Source organism: Carlito syrichta, unplaced genomic scaffold (genome assembly GCF_000164805.1).
Source record: "Carlito syrichta isolate Samal-C Ts95f unplaced genomic scaffold, Tarsius_syrichta-2.0.1 Scaffold91568, whole genome shotgun sequence".
NCBI classification, from domain to species: domain Eukaryota; kingdom Metazoa; phylum Chordata; class Mammalia; order Primates; family Tarsiidae; genus Carlito; species Carlito syrichta.
In genome coordinates, this window is record NW_007035664.1 from 48,649 (window position 1) to 66,031 (window position 17,383).

The window sequence follows — 17,383 nt, forward strand, 5'->3', positions numbered from 1 at the left end:
TCTTGCGATAAAGTAAATGTGTGATCAGAGACAATGATAAGGATCAGCAAACAGCCCATTTTCACCCGGTGTGGAGCTTGGAGACTTAGCCTTTGGGTTCTTTTATTGAATGGAATTTGTGGCATCTGGGAGCGGCACAGAGACCACCTCCCAAGCTCCAGTTCTTATCCCCCAATTTTTTTTTAAATTCCAACAACTCGGAAGAAAATAAAGTAAAAATTAAAAAAAAATCTAGTTGCTGATAGACTGCACCTGAGATCAAGGCAGGATTGATCAAACCCACGAAGTGGGGCCAGACTCCGTCCGAGCTGGAAGCGACAGGGGTCTGGGGACCAGGTGAGCCGCTGTCTGAGCGGCCTTGACCCCACTGCGCCTGCCCCAGGGCTCCAGCTTCGCTGGGCCGCAACCCCGGGACGGGAGAGGCGGAGGCGGCTCCGTCTGTTTCTCAGAACTGCCAAACCCACCAGGCCTGCCAAGCTCCCCACCCGCCAGCTCCCGGGCAGCCCCCCGGAGCCCGCCCCGCGAGTCCCCCGGACAAGGGCGCAATTGACCCGAGCGAGCCGCCTCGGCCTACCCAGATGACGGCCAACTTTTTTTTTTTTAAGGCATCAAATTCAATATTTACAAGAACAATCTCATGCTTGGTTCTAAAACTACCGGCCACACAAAGAACACTTCTCCACTCAGCCCATAACAAGAAAAACGTGTCTTGGTGCCTTCCTCTTAAAAAACAAAATAATAAACATAATTTCCGTTTTTTAAAAAAAAGGGCAAAACCGCTGTTGCACGCAGACCTTTTCCCTCCTGCTGTTGGCCAGGATAAAAAGCCCATTTTGCCAGGGTTGGGGGCCCCGCAGCTGCGGCCCTGTAACTTTAAACCCAGCCTGAGATCATCGCTCTGGCGCTGGCCAAACAGAGCCCGAGGGCGGGCCCAGCGCGCGGGGCCCGAGACCACCTTACGGCCGACCCCGCTCCCCGCCCCCGTCAGGGGAGATAAATGCTGACTCCGCTGCCCAAGTTCGCAGCTGCCAAGTTGGCTCGCAGAGGGCCGGTCTCCTTCCCGCCGGGGCTTCTCCTGCGCTCGGGCACCCACCTCGCGCTCCTCCGGGCCCGGCCCGTGGCTGCAGAACTTTCTGATCTTCCCCCAGCACCGAAACTCGCTGCTCGGCCCCCCAGGAGATCGAGTCCGCCGGGAAGATGTGGAAGGCGCCGGTTCTGCTCTGGGTCTTGGGAAGCGCATCGGTCTGGGTCCTGGCACAGGCAGGTAAGACCCGGCGCGAGCGGCTTCCTGCGGTTGCTGCCGGGACAGGCGAGCGGACACTTGCTGGAGCGCCCGGGCCCGGTGCCTGAGGTTGGCCAGGAGAGCGCGGGGAGCTGCGGGTGTGTGTGCCCGGCGAGGTGGCTCAGCACCGGGGGGGTTGGGGGCGGGAGCGGTGGCTCCGCGGGGGCCGGGTCCCAAGCACGCGGCTGAGCGCGTGTGTCCGGGGGAGCCCCGGATTCCACGGGGTGGGGAGCAGAAGGGAGTCCCCTCGGGTCAGCAGGTGAGGATAACAGCGCGGAGCACCGCTCACTGGCCAGAAGGACTGGGCTTTCCATGGGGCGTGTGTTGGAGACATGCTCACGCTCCAGGAGTACCTGGCCCCACAGGATAGGGACGGGGGGGGAGGCATTGGGCAGGGTCGCGACCGGGAGGAGGGTTGCCCCCGCTGCAGTGGCCTTGGTCTCCCTTGGGACTGCCCGGTCTTGGGCCCCGTGCGCCAGCCTGTTGGACACTCTCAGGACCCCATCATGGCGCTTGAAGAGGCCTTCCGTCCCTTGTAGGTAGGATCGTGTGTTTGGAAAGCCATCGAAGTGGAGGCTTCTGAGTCCCCTAAGTGAAGGGAGGATCGTTCAGGAACATGAATGTTGCAGTGGGTTTGGGGCCATGTGTTGGACTTGGACAGCCGCATCAATGACTGAGTTAGTGTCGGTGACTCCTTAGACTTTAGTATTATTACTATTATTTTTGAGTCAGGGTCTCACTCTGTCGCCCAGACTGGAGTCGCAGCCTCTACCTCTTGGGCTCAGACAATCTTTGAGACTCAGCCTCCAAAGTAGTTGGGATTGGGACTATAAGCACAGGCCACCTCGCTGGGCTAGGGTTTTTCTTTTTCTTTTTTTCTTGTTTCTGTTTTGTGTTTTGTTTTGAGCCAGTCTCACTCTATAGCCCATACTGAAGTGTAGTGGCACGCTGTTCACGGTCACTGCAGCCTCGACCTGCTGGGCTCAGGTGATCCTTATGCCTCAGCCTTCCAAGTACAAGCATGTGCCACCATGCCTGGCTAATTTTTGATTTATCGTAGAGATGAGGTCTCGCCAAGTTGCCCAGGCTGGACTCGAACCATGAGCTCAGGCAATCCTCTCACCTCAGTCTCCCAAAACGGTAGGATTATAGGCATGAGCCACTGCGCCCGGCCTTTTTTTCTTTTTTGTAGAGATGCGATTTTGCTATGTTGCTCAAGCTGGTCTTGAACTCTTGGGCTCAAGCAATCTTCTTGCCTCAGTCTCTCAAATTGCTGGAACTACAGGTGTGAGCACTGCACCCGGCCTCATTAGACTTGTACTTGATCAACCCATGTCCACATCTTCCCTCCTCTTTGTCCTTCTCCCACCTTGCCTTTCTGCCTGGTTGCTGTGTTGGTGGTCTCCATTAACATCTGACCTTATTTGCTTTTCCAGAGGACATAGATTCATCCAGTCTTGATTCTCAGGGCTCAGGGCCAAAACAACAGCTGGCACATAGTAGTTGTTCACTAAATGTTGGAGGTATTGTAAGCTAACTAGTGATCTTTGAGGCTGGAAGTTGCTGAGACATGCTCTGAAGAGTAAACCCTTAGGTTTTCCAAATTGAGGATACAGGTAGGGCAGGCCCAGAGGGACCCCTAGAGAGGGGGTGGTATGCGGGAGGGGTGCACCCAACCGCAGCTTCCACAAATCCACACAGCCAGAGGGAAATGATAGAGTGTACTGGTCTGGACTGGGCTGTCTGCTGCGAAAGGCTGGAGCAATTCTTTTTACAGGGAAATGGCCAGTGTGATATTTACCAAACTGGATTTATATCTGTGTGATTTTTACAGGGCCCCGGGCTATTCGTGGTAGCCCTATCTTGGCAACTTCTCTTTCCACCGGAATTATACAGTTCTGTATTTCCTTTTTGGCGAGACAGTGTGCAGATGACACCGTTTTGTGCCCACCAGTGCAAAGGGAGGGAGGCCCCCAACCTGAGCCACGTCCCAGCCCTGCTAAAGAAAGACAGAGACTGGGGAGCATCCTCTGTTTTTACCCAGGGAAGCCTTCACTGTAATTATCTTAAGCCAGCTCCCTAATGTCAAAAGTACTCCTCTAAGGTAGCATTAAATCTCATCTGGAAAAAAAACACCATTGGACTGCTAAAGAAAGAAGCCCCGCCCAGGTGGCAAACAGGAGGGAGGTGGGGGGTATACTGGCTGAGGGCGGACGCTGAGGGCCGGCTGCCCACAAGAAACAGAGGCCCAGCAGGGTTTTTGTCTGAGAATAATGAGTGAAGCAACTTGAATATGGATGAATAACTTCATTGAGCTGAGCCGTTGTTGGCTCCTGTTGGGGAGCTGGGCTGGGGGGTAATTATGGTGATGAATTTTATTATCCTGCTTCGAGGACCCTGGCCCCACAGCCCCACTGCGTTTCCCTCAGCTAGGGTTATAATCTGGTTCAGTTTTCTGATCTGGTCCCCTGTGTCATCTCTTTGGATATTAGTGGATTCTAAGGAGGTCTGTTAGCCACGCATCTGGCGTTTTCCTCTACCCTTACTCTGGACCCCTCCATTAGACAGTTTATTTTGTGCAGTTCTGCAAGTTGCTGCTTGTTGCTAATCCACATGTGCTTTTCCGGGACCAGTTCACCCAGGATTAATCATGCGGCTCACAAATTTCCCTGTGATTTCCCCGAAACTCATGCCAGTTCTGGAAGCCCTGAGAGCAGCAAGAGTTGCTGAGAGTTTTGTCTCACTGAAGCATTTAATAAAGATCAGGTCTGTTAGAGGTTTCGTGAGGGAGGCCCTCATGTTACACGGTGTATAAGATCCAAAGTAGCATTCAATATAGAAAAGCACATTTTACAGAATGTGTTCGGGCAAGAGAAAGCTAAGTCTAGACATAGCTAAGAGGGCTGAATTCCTTCCTTCTGTAAAATGAGCAGCACACAAGTGACTCTATACCACAGAATTACAAAGACCCCAAGCCTTGGCATGATGGTGGATGGTCCGGCCAAGAAGAAAGAATACCACCTTCCTCTCATTCCCATCCCCCACCACGTGCTAGGAATGTCCTCTGGTACCTCTTTTAGTTGTCTCCACTCCTGTAAATTATACACTATTATCTCAGAATATGCCAAAACTGGGTTTCAAAATGGGTCTAACTAAAAACCTCAAGATCTTTTTACTACACTACTCTACCATAAAAACGCCAGAGGTTGAACTTTGAAATTCAAGATTAACTTCACTTTAAGCCCTTTAAACATAAAAGCAAAAATTTTCTAAAGATATAAAAATTCCTTTACATTAAGTAAGCCTTTAAGAATGAAATCGACAGCCAGGTGCAGTGGCTCATGCCTATAATCCCAGTACTTTGGGATGTGAGAAGATTGCCTGAGCCCACAGGTTCGAGACCAGCCTGGGCAGCATGGAAAGACCTATTATCTACAATAAATAAATAAACTTAACAACTTAGTGAGACCTCATCTCTATAATAAATCAAAAAATTAGCCAAGTGTGGTAGTGCACACCTGTAGTTCTGGCTACTTAGAAGGCTGAGGTGGAAGAATGACAGGAGTCCACAGGTCGATGCTGCACTGACCATGAGTGTGCCACTGCACTCCCACCTGGGCGACAGAGTGAGACTCCAACTCAAAAAAAATTTTTTTTAAATAGCCAGGTGTAGTGACGTGTGCCTGAGGTTCCAGCTACTTGGAAGGCTGAGGCAGAAGGATCACCTGAGCCCAGCAGGTCGAGGCAGTGGTGGCCAAGAGCATGTCACTGCATTCCAGCCTGGGCAACAGAGTGAGACACTGACTCAAAAAAAAAAAAATAATGAAATTGTCACAGTACATGGAAATAGGATTCATTAATTCATTCTGCAAATAATTGTTAAGCATCTCCTGAATTCTTGGTATGTTGCTGGATGCAGGACTGAAGACTACTACCCTTCTGAGAGAGGCACACCTCAAACGGTAAAGTGTGCTCTACAGTCAGTCCTTCCTAGCAGAGCAATGAACCTGCACTTTAAATTCCACTGGCTTATCTGAATATTTGTCATATTTCTGGCTTCTCAGAGCAGACATGCCAGGTTACAACTTGTGAAAATATGACGGGGGAGGATGAGGAGGGAGAGAGAACTTGAAGCTCACTTGAATCTGAGTAAGATCCTGTAAGGATCTCTAAGAATGCCTTGCTAACTTTTTCGGCCACCTGAGGATCTCTAAGAATGCCTTGCTAACTTTTCCTGCCTCTCAGGGAAATATCCAGTGTGAACATTTTGGTGGAAGAGAACCAAATGATGGAAGATGCTGGGGGTACTTCCAAAGTCTAGCGAACAGTTACTAGACTTTAAAATTCTCACAGAATGGGCAAGAGATACACCTCTTCATTTTATTTTATTTATTTATTTATTTATTTTGAGATGGGATCTTGCTATGCTGCTCAGGCTGTTCTCAAACTCCTGGGCTCAGGAAACTGAGCCCAACTTACAAATCCTCTTGATTGAAGTTTTGTGTCCTTTCTCTGCTGGTTTCTTAAAACTTTTTGGGCAAAGAATTAGTGATTAGGCATTTTATCCAAGGGCTACTAGATAGAGTTCGCTTAGGGAACAACTGGAATTCTGCCAAATGCATACAAAGAGGGAAAACAAGGTGGCTGTTTTCTTCCCACAAGTCTAACCCCAACACCCGTCAGCCAGTCTGTTGGCAGTTGGCCAGCTGATGGCAAACTCCCTTAAACATCAGCAGAAAGAGGTAGACAGGCTTGCCTTTTTTTTTTTTCTTCTTCCATCTGGCTGAGGGTCTATGCCTTGAGAATTGCTCAAAGGAAATGGATTTGTCCTTGGAGGTAAATCAAGCTAAGTTCAGGGAGAGACCTGCAAATTTGGCCAACTGCTGAAAACGAACATTGCTAGGCAACGCTAAATTTCATGCAAGAAAAAAAAAATCTACCAAAAGATAATCACCTTTTCAGAGGAAGATGTGTTCTTGACCTCTGTCCACAGGGGCAGAGCCACAAAGTGCTCGAGGCAGCAGAGGGAGACCAACACTGAGCCACCAGGGTAATAATCACCATTGTTAATGTTACCAGAAGGCAAGGGAATGAATGCCAGTTACATAGAGTGTACAGGGGAAGCAGAGAAGGGGCATGCTAGAAGATTTGTAAATGTATTATTGATGAGAACAGGGTATTTCCCAATAAGAGAAAATCTGTGATCCGATAAACAGTGTCCTGTCCCAAAGAGAAGGGAAGTCATTTTGTCTAGAATCTAGAAAGGGAGAAAAGAACAAGGATTTCTTACACCTGCCCTGCCCAAGGAGTTCATTGATTTAATAAGTATTTATTGAACAGCTGCTGTGTGAGTCAGATAGTGAGAAACAAGGCTAACATCATCTCTACTTATCAGATATCATACCTGGTGGTCATGGACATTCTGCTCTCAGTCAAGGTGATTCTATGATGAATCAGACATCTCTGTTCTATCACAGTCTGGAAATGTATTATATTTCATCCAACAGCTCCGCCCTTTGCTTTTTATTATTTATTTATTCTTGAGTCAGGGTCTCACTCTGTCACCCAGGCAAGAGTGCAGTGACATGCTCACAGCCTCCACCTGCCGGGTTCAGGCGATTCTTTCGCTCAGCCTTCCAAATATCTGGAACTACAGGCATGCACCACCATGCCCAGCTAATTTTTCTTGATTTACTATAGAGATGAGGTCTCATCAAGTTGCCCAGGCTGGTCTTGAACCCTTGGGCTCAGGCAGTCCTCTTACCTCAGCCTCCCAAAGTGCTGGGATTACCAGCGTGATCCACCATGCCTGGTTTGCTTTTGTTTTATTTAAATAGACCAAACAGCATCTCAGGCATTTTGCTTCTGAGAAGGGCATATCTTGGATAGCCAATATGTGTACAAAGCACTGGAAAACTATTTCCCATTCTAGATGAACGATGTGATTTCCTGGCCTCTTGTGAGTTTGGCTCGTATGAAACAGTTTGATCTGAGCCAGATCACACCCCTTAAAGTTAAATGTGAATCTGTAAAGTGAAGGGATCTAGATTCTGAATGAATAGCAGCAATGATATAACATTTACTGAGCGCTTAGCACCTGTCAACCAGTTACAACCCCTGATTCATGGCAATCCTCAAAGAGCTCTGCAAGGTTAAATAACCTACAGGCAGTAAATGACAGCAGGGAGGCTCAAACCCAGGCAGTTCAACTCTAGAACCCTTACTCTCAATCACTCAACTAAACAACCAGCTATGTATGTATGGAGTCAGTGTGTTAATTTTGTTTTGTTAACAAACAAAAATGAAATGGAATTTCATGCCATTTCACATTTAATTTTGCTTTACTAGGTTTAGCTTTATCTCACTGGATTTCACATTTCATGCAGCAAAAAAAAAAAAAAAAATATATATATATATATATATATATATATATATATATGTCAAAAGGTTAATCATTTTTCCAGAGGAAGATGTGCTCTTGACCTCTGTCTAGAGAGGTAGAGCCACAAAGTGCTCCAGGCAGTAAGAGGGAGACCAGCACTGAGCCACTGGGGTAATCAATAATTCTGGTTGATTGTGTGTGTACCAAAGTGTTCGAAAATGGGCAACATGATAGCTGGGCAATATAGTCACAGAGATGTGCAGCTATCATGTTGCCCATTTTAGAATACTTTCGAACCGAATGGAAGGACACTGTCCCTGGCTCCTTAAGCACTTATAGAACACATACATCATTAAGTTAGAGAGGAAGCATGAGGTGTGATCACAGCTCACAAAGGAAAGCAAGATGGGCAGGTGTATATCGTATATGCAGAAAGAACATGAGGCAGCAGGGTAAGGCACGTCCAAGGCACGTCCTGAGCGGCACATGGCATTATATGTTGTTGGAAGTTTGGAGATGAGAGAGATTCTTGTGGCTGGGAGAAGCTGGAAAAAAGCCTGTGGGTAAGATGAGACTTGATCTTGGCTGTGAAAACTGGTGGGGTTGGTTGGAACAGGTGGCAGAGAAGGGCAATCCAGGTAGAAGAAACAACTTGAGCAAAAACATGACTGGAGTCAGTGGGTGGAGGTTAAGTTGGACTGTGGCAGGAAAGTGGGGAGACAGATGTGAGTGGGAGAGACAGGCTGCCTTTTTCTGTAGGCAATAACAGAATGGGATTGGAGTGGGTTATGAACAGTGGTCATCAGAAAATCTGGAGCCGTAGGAGACTGAATCTAGTTTGTGGGACCAGTCTAGGGGTGGGTAGTGAGTTAGGAGGTAAAGAGACATAAGTGTAGTGACAGCAGAAGAGAGAAATGAGACCAGATTTGGAGGAATAATAATAGCAAAGACTTGCAGCTCAGTATTTTTTTTAATCTCTTATCCTTTATTTCCTGATTTTTTTATTATTCACCTATTACAACACTCATCACTGTGTTAAAGTTTTTTTATGGATATGTAATTCATATACCTTCAAGTTAACCCTTTTAAAGACAAACAATTCCGTAGTTTTTAGTATAATCACAGAGTTGTGCCGCTATCATGTTGCCCATTTTAGAACACTTTCTCCACCCTCCTGCCCAAAAACCCCAAATCAGGAGTAGTCACTCCCACTCCTCCTCCTTCCCTCAACCCCTGGAATCACCTAGCTGCTTTCTGTACTTACAGATTTGTTTATTCTGGGTATTTTATACCAATGGAGTAATACAATATGTGACTTTCGATGTCTGGTTTCTTTTACTTAGTGTGATGCTTTCAAGATTCATCTCTATTGTAGTATGTATCAGAATTTTATTCTTTTTTTTTTTACAACTGATTACTGTTACATTGTATGGTTATACCACATTTTGTTTATCCATTCACCAGTTGATGGACATTTGAGTTGTTTTCACTTTGGGGCTTGCTATGGTTGGGATATAATTTGGGTTATTTGTCCTTTCCAAATCTCAGGTTGACATTTGATCCTCACGTTGGAGGAGGGGCCTGATGGGGAGGTATTTGGGTCATGGGGGAAAATCCCTGGTGAATGGCTTGGTCTTAACCTAGAGATAATGAGAGAGTTCTCACTCAGTTCTGAGAGAGCTGGTTGTTGAAAAAAGCCTGACAGCTCCCTCCCCACTGTCCTCATAGAGATGAGCTGCCGCCAAATTGCCCAGAGTAGTCTTGAAGCCCTGGGCTCAGGCACTCCTCTGGCCTCCACCTCCTGAAGTGCTGGAATTACTGGCATGAACCACCATGCCTGGCCTCATATGACCTCTCTGTGCCAACTTCCTTTCCCCCTTCATTTCCCTTTCCTCCTTCCACTTTTTCCTTCCATCATGGGTGGAAGCTTCCTGAAACCCTCACTGGATCCTGGTGCCATGCTTCATGTACAGTATGTAGAACCATGAGCCAAGTAAACCTCTTGTCTTTGTTACCTACCCAACCTCAGGTATTCCTTTACAGGAATGAACACATACAAAGACAGGGCCATCATGAATAATTCTGCTGTGAATATACATGTACAGGTCTTTGTATGGACATATGTTTTCCTTTCTCTTAGACATACACCTAGAAGTGGAATTGGGGATCATACGGTAACTCTATGTTTAACTTTTTTTTTTTTAATCGGAGTCTCACTCTATCGCCCAGGCTGGAGTGCAGTGACATGCTCATGGCCATCGCAGCCTCGACCTGCTAGGCTCAGGTGATCCTTCCACCTCAGCCTTCTAGAGCTGCAGGCACATGCTACCACGCCTGGCTAATTTTTTGATTTATTGTAGAGACAAGGTCTCTCACCAAGTTGTCCAGGCTGGTCTTGAACCACTGGGCTCAGGCAATCCTCTCACCTCAGCCTCCCAAAGTGCTGGGATTATAAGCATGAGCCACTGCACCAGGCTCTATGTTTAACTTTTTAAGGACCTGCCATGATGTTTTCCAAAGTGGCTGTACCATTTGTATTTCCATCAACAATGCATGGTCTTCCATTAATTCACATCCTCATCAACACTTGTGTGTCTATATGTATGTATTCAAACAATGATCATCTTAATGAGTATGAAGTGGCATCTCACTGTAGTGTTTTTGAGTCAGAGTCTCACTGTGCCACACAGGCTAGAGTGTAGTTGCATGATCACGGCCACTGCAGCCTCGACCTGCTGGGCTCAGGCAATCCTTTTGTCTCAGCCTTCCAAGTAGTTGGAACCACAGGTGCACAACACCACACCTGACTAATTTTTTATCATAGAGATGAGCTGTCGCCAAATTGCCCAGGGTGGTCTTGAACCCCTGGGCTCAGGCACTCCTCTGGCCTCTACCTCCTGAAGTGCTGGGATTACTGGCACGAACCACCATGCCTGGCCTCAATGTAGTTTTGATTTGTATTTACCTAATGACACAAATGATACTGAACATCTTTTCATGTGGTTGTTAGTCATTTGTACAGTTTTGGAGAAATGTCTGTTTAAATCCTTTGTCCATTTTGAAATGGGGCTGTCTTTATTGTTGATTGAAAGCATTCTTCATATATTCCAGATAATAGACCCTTATCAAATATGTGGATTGCAGCCTTTTCATTCTGTAGATTGAGTTGTCTTTTTGATTTCTTGATAGTGACCACTGAAGTATAATTTAAAAAATTTTTGGTGACATTCAGTTTATCTCTATTTGTTGTTGTTGCTTGTACTGTTGGAGTCACTTAGGAAGCTATTACCAAATCCAAGCTTACAAAGATTTACTCTCTTAGTTGTAGCTTTGATGTTCAGGTCTTCAAATCATCTAGGGTTGATTTCTGTATGTGCTATGCAGCTGAGGTTCAACTCCATTCTTTTGCGTGTGGATATCCAGTTGCCCAGCACCATTTGTTGAAAAGATTATTCTTTCCTCACTTAATTATCTTGGCACATTTATCAAAAATCAATTGCCCATTAAGTTTATTTCTGGACTCTCAATCCTATTCCATTGATCTACATGTATCTCCTTATGCCAGTTTTACACAATCTTGTTTACTGTAGCCTTATAGTAAGTTTTGAAATCAGGAAGTATGGGGCCTCCTTTGTTCTTTATCAAGATTTATTTGACTGTTCTCATTATTGTATTTTAATAATTTGTGTACATCTCTTGCCCCTTGAGAGCACTTAAAGGAACACATGGTAGGCATATAGTAATAGTTTGGCAGAAAGAAGAGGGAAGAAACAGGAGGAGAGAAGACAAAGAAAACAGATGATAGAAATATAAAAATCAGATAGGAGGGATAAGATGTTAGGAGACAACTTGGCAAGAGGCAGTAGGCATTTATGTGCTCTGTTTTTGATACGTGAGTTTGAGGTAATAGCAAGATACTCAGTTTGATGTGTCTGAGTATTTGTGGAGATGGTCAACTAACGTAACATCAGAGATAAGCCCTGGAGATGAAGTTTGCTGCCTGAATTTCCAACACATTAGATCAAAGGGAGAAAGATGGCAAGGAAGGACAGAAGAGATCCTCCTAGCCAATAACAACTATTTTTTTTAAATCTACCAAGGCACACTTCAAACTCCCAAACCAGGCTTAAGATCAAGGCTAAGGGAAGTGATTGGAAACAGCCACATTCTGCACATTCCTGCAAGCCTCATCCTCCTGGGGTCACAGCTGGACTGTCTGAGCTGCATGGGTGGACAGTGAGGTCAGATCCAAAGGGGTTTCTTTTCTCACTCTTGCAGAATCAGGGCCTGCTCAGCTGACAGCCCTAGTGAATCAGAAGGTCAGGTTTCCATTCTGTTTCAAAGCAGATGTCCAGTGTTTCCCAAAAACCCCACCACCCCACTGAGATGCTCTGGCCTCGGGCAACACTTCTAATGCAGGTTTTTGTCCTTGGGTGACTCAAGTACTAAGCGGTCCTCCCTTTCATGCATGACTCCAGCCCCAGCTGAGTTCCAGAAAAGTTATTACAGAGGTGTGATTCCAGTCTACAAAATTGTGAACTCATTTCCTCTTGGACTGAGAACATTCTGCTCTTGGTCAAGAGTGAAACGTCTCCCCAGGTTGAGTAATCTTGGTTGGGGTTGTGACCAAAAAACAGCCTCTAGTTTGAACACTGAGGAGTTCTGATCCCCGTTGGTGCTTGGGAGTAAGTAAGCAAATTGTATTCACTCCTGTGACTCCTGAAAAGTGAATGCTATTCATCTGTTCATTCAGCCAGCAGAGACCTGCTAATGTCTGGGTCATAAACTTAGAGCAGGATGGGATACTGCCCATGAGAACCTTAGAGATGCTGATGGGGGAGTGTTATCAAGTCCTATTCTAGTTTAGAGGGGTTCACTTTCTCCTGGCAACTTGAGATGGCACTGAAGGAAGGGGATTTAACCTGGATAGCAAGAAGGAGGTAGGGTTTGAAAGGGTGGTAAGGGAGTTCAAGGATGAACCAGCAGGTGTCCTTGACAGCCCAGCCTCAGTCTCCTGCAGAAGCCACATCAGAGCTCCTCAGTCTACCCTAGCCACTTGTTTGTTTGTTTGTTTGTTTATTGAGTTGAAGTCTCACCCTGTCGCCCAGGCTGGAATGCAGTGGCATGCTCACAGCTACCGCAGCCTCGATCTGCTGGGCTCAGGTGACCCTTCCATCTCAGCCTTTCAAGTAGTTGGAACTACAGGCATGAGCCACCATGCCTGGCTAATTTTTTTTTATTTATTGTGGAGATGAGGTCTCACCAAGTTGCCCAGGCTGGTCTTGAACCCATGGGCTCAGGCAATCCTCTCACCTCAGCCTCCCAAAGTCCTGGGATTATAGGCTTGAACCACCATACCTGAACTATTTATTTATTTATATCTGCATGTCTTTTTTTTTTTCATTAGAAAAATTTTCAAGCCGGGCTCGGCTCATACCGTTGTCCTGGTATGTCCCTAAATTTAGATATTTTAGTCAAATTTATACTTTCATCTATCAGATTCCCAAAGACATTGGGATCTGTGAAAATTAAGATGTGAATTAAGATGCTACATCAATTGTAAAAATTAAAATGTTAAAAATTTCAGACTAAACAACACTGGCCCCACTTATAGTCATGCTGTTGTGAGAAGTCCTTGGACAGCTACAGTTTCAAGTTCAACTCGGCCTCCTTTGGGGTAATCAGCAGCCTCTGGCAAGCAGCTCTCGCAGGAAAACTACTCTTGCAATCCTATTTGTAGATTTCATCAACAGGGTTGAAGTCATTTATGTCAGCCAACAAAACCATTGTTTTTACCATGTTAGTAAAGGCACAGCCTGCAGTTTTCAGAATTTCACCCTTTGTGTTTCTGTGTGTGTGAGTGTTTGTGTGTGTGTGTGTGTGTGTGTGTGTGTGTGTGTGTGTGTTGGAGTCTCAATCTGTTGCCCAGGCTGGAGTGAAGTGGCATGCTGATGGCCACCACAGCCTCGACCTGCTGGGCTCAGGTGATCCTTCCATCTCAGCCTTCCAAGTAGCTGGAAATACAGGTATGCGCCACCATGCCTGGCTAATTTTCTGGTTATATTGTGGGGATGAGGTCTCACCAAGTTGCCCAGGCTGGTCTCAAACCAGTGAGCTCAGACAATCCTCTCACCTCGGGTCTCCCAAAGTGCTGGGATTATGGGTGTGAACCTCTGTGCCCAGCCTCACCCATCTTTTTAAGAGTTTGTTTAGCTTCTTCCATTACCCCTCCTGGCACAAGCTGTCCACTTGAAGTGTCCATGCCAATCTGTCTTGAAATGTAGAGGGTCCTGTCAACTAACACAGCTTGACTGTGGGAACCAATGGCCCCTGGGGCTTTTGCAGTGCTGATTGCCTTTTTTGATCAAGGATGACATGGCTAACCCTTTCCTCTTGCTGCTCCTCCGGGAGAGGAAGCCCCAGCACCAGTCTTGCTCGCCTCTCATTCCCAGCCCTTTCTTTAAGGAGTAGAAAGTAAAGGCTGCAAGACAGGGTGGCTAGGGGTGTCAGTTCGGGAATCTCACATATCCCGACGTCTTCGAGAATCTAATAGATCCTGACATCTTCTTTGCTACTTGCCGCTTTCATGGACCGTTTACTTAGTCTCTCAGCTTCACCATCTCAACTGAAAAACTAACTAGTTTGTGTGGGGACCACATTCTGCACATTCTTCTATAAATTGAGTAAATCTTAGTGGCTATTAAAATACTCATCTCAGGAACGCTTCTACACTGCTGATAGGAGAGCAAACTATTTCAACCTCTATGGAAAATAGTGTGGCAATTTCTAAAAGAACTAGGAATCGACCTTCCATATGACCCAGCAATCCCCCTACTGAAAATATACCCGGAGGAACTCAAATAATTCTACCAAAATGATACCTGCACATGAATGTTTATTGCAACATTATTCACAATAGCAAAAACTTGGAACCAACCATGCTGCCCATCGAAATTGGGCTGGATTTTTTAAAACGTGGTACATATATATGATAGAATGCAATGCAGCCATAAAGAAAGACAAACATAGGGACTGCACAGCAACTTGAGTGAATTTAGAGTTTATAATACTCAGTGATCTATCACAGAAACAAAGAACAGAGTACCACATGCTCTCACTCATAAGCGGACACTGAACATTTACCATAATACTATAAGAAAGGGATTGGCAGTAGTGGGATACCGCCAAGGTATGGGGAGGTGAAGACACAATATCAATAAGGGTACCTGATCTCAAACCAGGCAAAGTGGGGATCAAAGGGAAGCCCAAGCTTTTACCTGTACGATGACCACTTCTGTACCTAATCCTGAATTGTACCCCACGTCTTTAAAATAAAAAAACAAAAACTCATCTCATGGATAGTCATAGAGATTCATTGCAAAAGTCTGTGAAAGGTACACAGGTGGTCTTAGTTTCTTTTTCTCTTCAAAGTTGGGCAACCCCTTCGGGTCCCCTCCCACTATGGGAGCTTTTCTGTCCTCTTAATAAATCCTACTTTCAAAAAACAAATTGGGGAGAGGCTGACCTTGTTGGGAGGCCTGGTATTATGTCATAGGGATCTCATGCCCTATTCCCTCTTTCTGCCCAGTGACTAAATGTGAACTCGCTATTGAAATGAAAATTGATTCCCTGCTGGGCTCCGTGGCTCAGCCTATAATCCTGTTCTTTGGGAGGCTGAGGTGAGAGGATTGCCTGAGCCCGCGGGTTCAAGACCCGCCTGGGCAACTTGGTGAGACCTCATCTCTACAATAAGAGCAAAAATTAGCCGGGTGTGGTAGCACGTGCCTGTAGTTCCAGCTACTTGGAAGGCTGAGGCAGAAGGGTCACCGGAGCCCAGCAGGTCAAGGCTGCGGTGGCCAAGAGCGGCCACTGCACTCCAGTCTGGGTGACAGACTGAGAGACTCCAACTCAAAAAAAAAAAAAAGAAATTACTTCCCTAACTGTCATTGGCCCCTCTTCTTTATTGTCCAGTTCAGCTGCAGAAACTTTCAAAATGCTGCCCTCAGCTTTGGGAAGTGACCCAAAGGGGCCACCCCACTCAGAGCCCAGCGAAAACTTAGGGGCATTGTGCATATTGGCCTTCCCCTTTGAGCCAGGGAACACTACTCCAAATCTTAACATGTTAGATTTTTCCTGATATCTTCAGAAGAACTAGTGACAGTTATCTGAGCTCCTCAGCTTTGACATGGTTCTCTTAAATTTTATGGAAGAGGTGCCCATCCCCAGTGCCGACAGTTTACAGTCAAGTCTCATCACCTCCCTGGTCTCGGCCTGCAGGGGCTGATTAGACATGCCACAGTGCGCGGATATGCCGCCCCTCGTGAAAACGCAAATGGCAGGGCCATGGAGTTCATCCTCACAGGTGGTGTTCTGTCTTTAGCCATGCTGTCCCCTTCATTGGGGAGGAAGGTATTTAACAACTGGGGTGAAGCTAGTGGACATTGGCAGGGATATTATAATCCAGAGGGTAAGTTAAAAGGAATTATCTACCTGACTGTAAATGTACTTACACAGTCACTCAGCAAACATCTACTAAATACCTACCATATGGAGCAGCGTGGGCTTTAGATAGCCTGGAGGAAAATTCATGATGTGCATTTCTGTGGTGAAGAGTGGCAGGCAGACCAAAGCCTTCTAGGAGCTACCTAGATTAATGAACAGTTGTCTGGATTTTCCAGGACCAGACTTTTGATCCAGTAAGCAATTTACCAGGATCCATGGAAGGGTGATGGGGGGACAAGCCCATTGGCCACATCAGTGATTATGTTGACCACACCCAGTGTCTGCCAGGAGTTGAGGGTACCAGGCTCTGGGTTAGGGAATGGTTTTCTTTGTGCAAAGGAGCTTTGAAGCTTCAAAGGGTAGTGGCTGTGTCAATATTCCAGGCAAGATCAGGTGCGTTCAGGGTGGTACGGCCAGAGATGAAACCTCAGTATTCCAAAGACAGGCTTCAACACTAGGTCAGAAGGTGGGCCAGCCTATGGGGTGCGATGGGTAAAGATGTGATTGATAGAAACTGATGCCTTTCTTCAGGTTGCTGAAACCCACTTCATGGTGACCAAGGGATGCGTCAGCAGATGGCTATGTTTGGAAATTTTTGAACTGAGCTGAAGGACTGCACAAAGATGTGGACATCTCAGTGACCTCCACGGTGGTTGGCAAAGTGCTGGGAAACATTGGAGGTCAGCACCTCTCTACAGTTTAGAGCGTGCTTATTTTCTGGCTCTGGGCACAGGTTTGAGACATGGTAGAAAAATATGCAAAACTCTGTGTCTGGGCAAAGGAAGAGAAGTGGGTGTTTTTCAAATAGGCATTCTGACATCCCCTCAAAGGCATAATAAAATGTAATTGGCAGAGGGGTGCTAAGCTTTTTTTTTTAGTTATTATCTATAGGTTGTCCTATAGGTGAAAACTAGAACTTTCTGATATGTTGTTTAAAAAATTCTCAACAGCCACAAAAGTCATTCTGAGCTATTTAGTTATCTATCTACAAAGGCGTATTTGTGCATTTGGATACCAGAGCAATCCAAGCCAGGCTAGAAGACACCACACAACATGAAAGACTGCTTTCATCTGTTGACTAACACTCCAGGTTTTCTTTGAAAACCCTAAGGATGACTCAGCCTGTATCTTGTTAACTTTAACAATCAAATTTACCGTTTCAAGATAAAATGCTGTTGAAACTGTTGAAACTGCTTCTCCAGCTGTCAGATTAGGTC

The 17,383-nt window shown here is 46.0% G+C and overlaps 1 protein-coding gene and 1 pseudogene across 1 annotated transcript in view; one reads left to right on the forward strand and one right to left on the reverse strand.

Annotated features, from left to right (window-relative positions):
- Nucleotides 1–1,149: 1,149 nt before the first annotated feature.
- PDPN (podoplanin) overlaps nt 1,150–17,383 on the forward strand; it is a 31,162-nt gene continuing 14,928 nt past the window's right edge. The window contains exon 1 of the mRNA XM_008059550.2: nt 1,150–1,264. Within this exon, the coding sequence (XP_008057741.1) occupies nt 1,198–1,264 (67 nt within the window). The 5' untranslated portion in view covers nt 1,150–1,197. The remainder of the gene's footprint in view (nt 1,265–17,383) is intronic.
- On the reverse strand, nt 13,279–15,737 carry LOC103261976 (annotated as a pseudogene).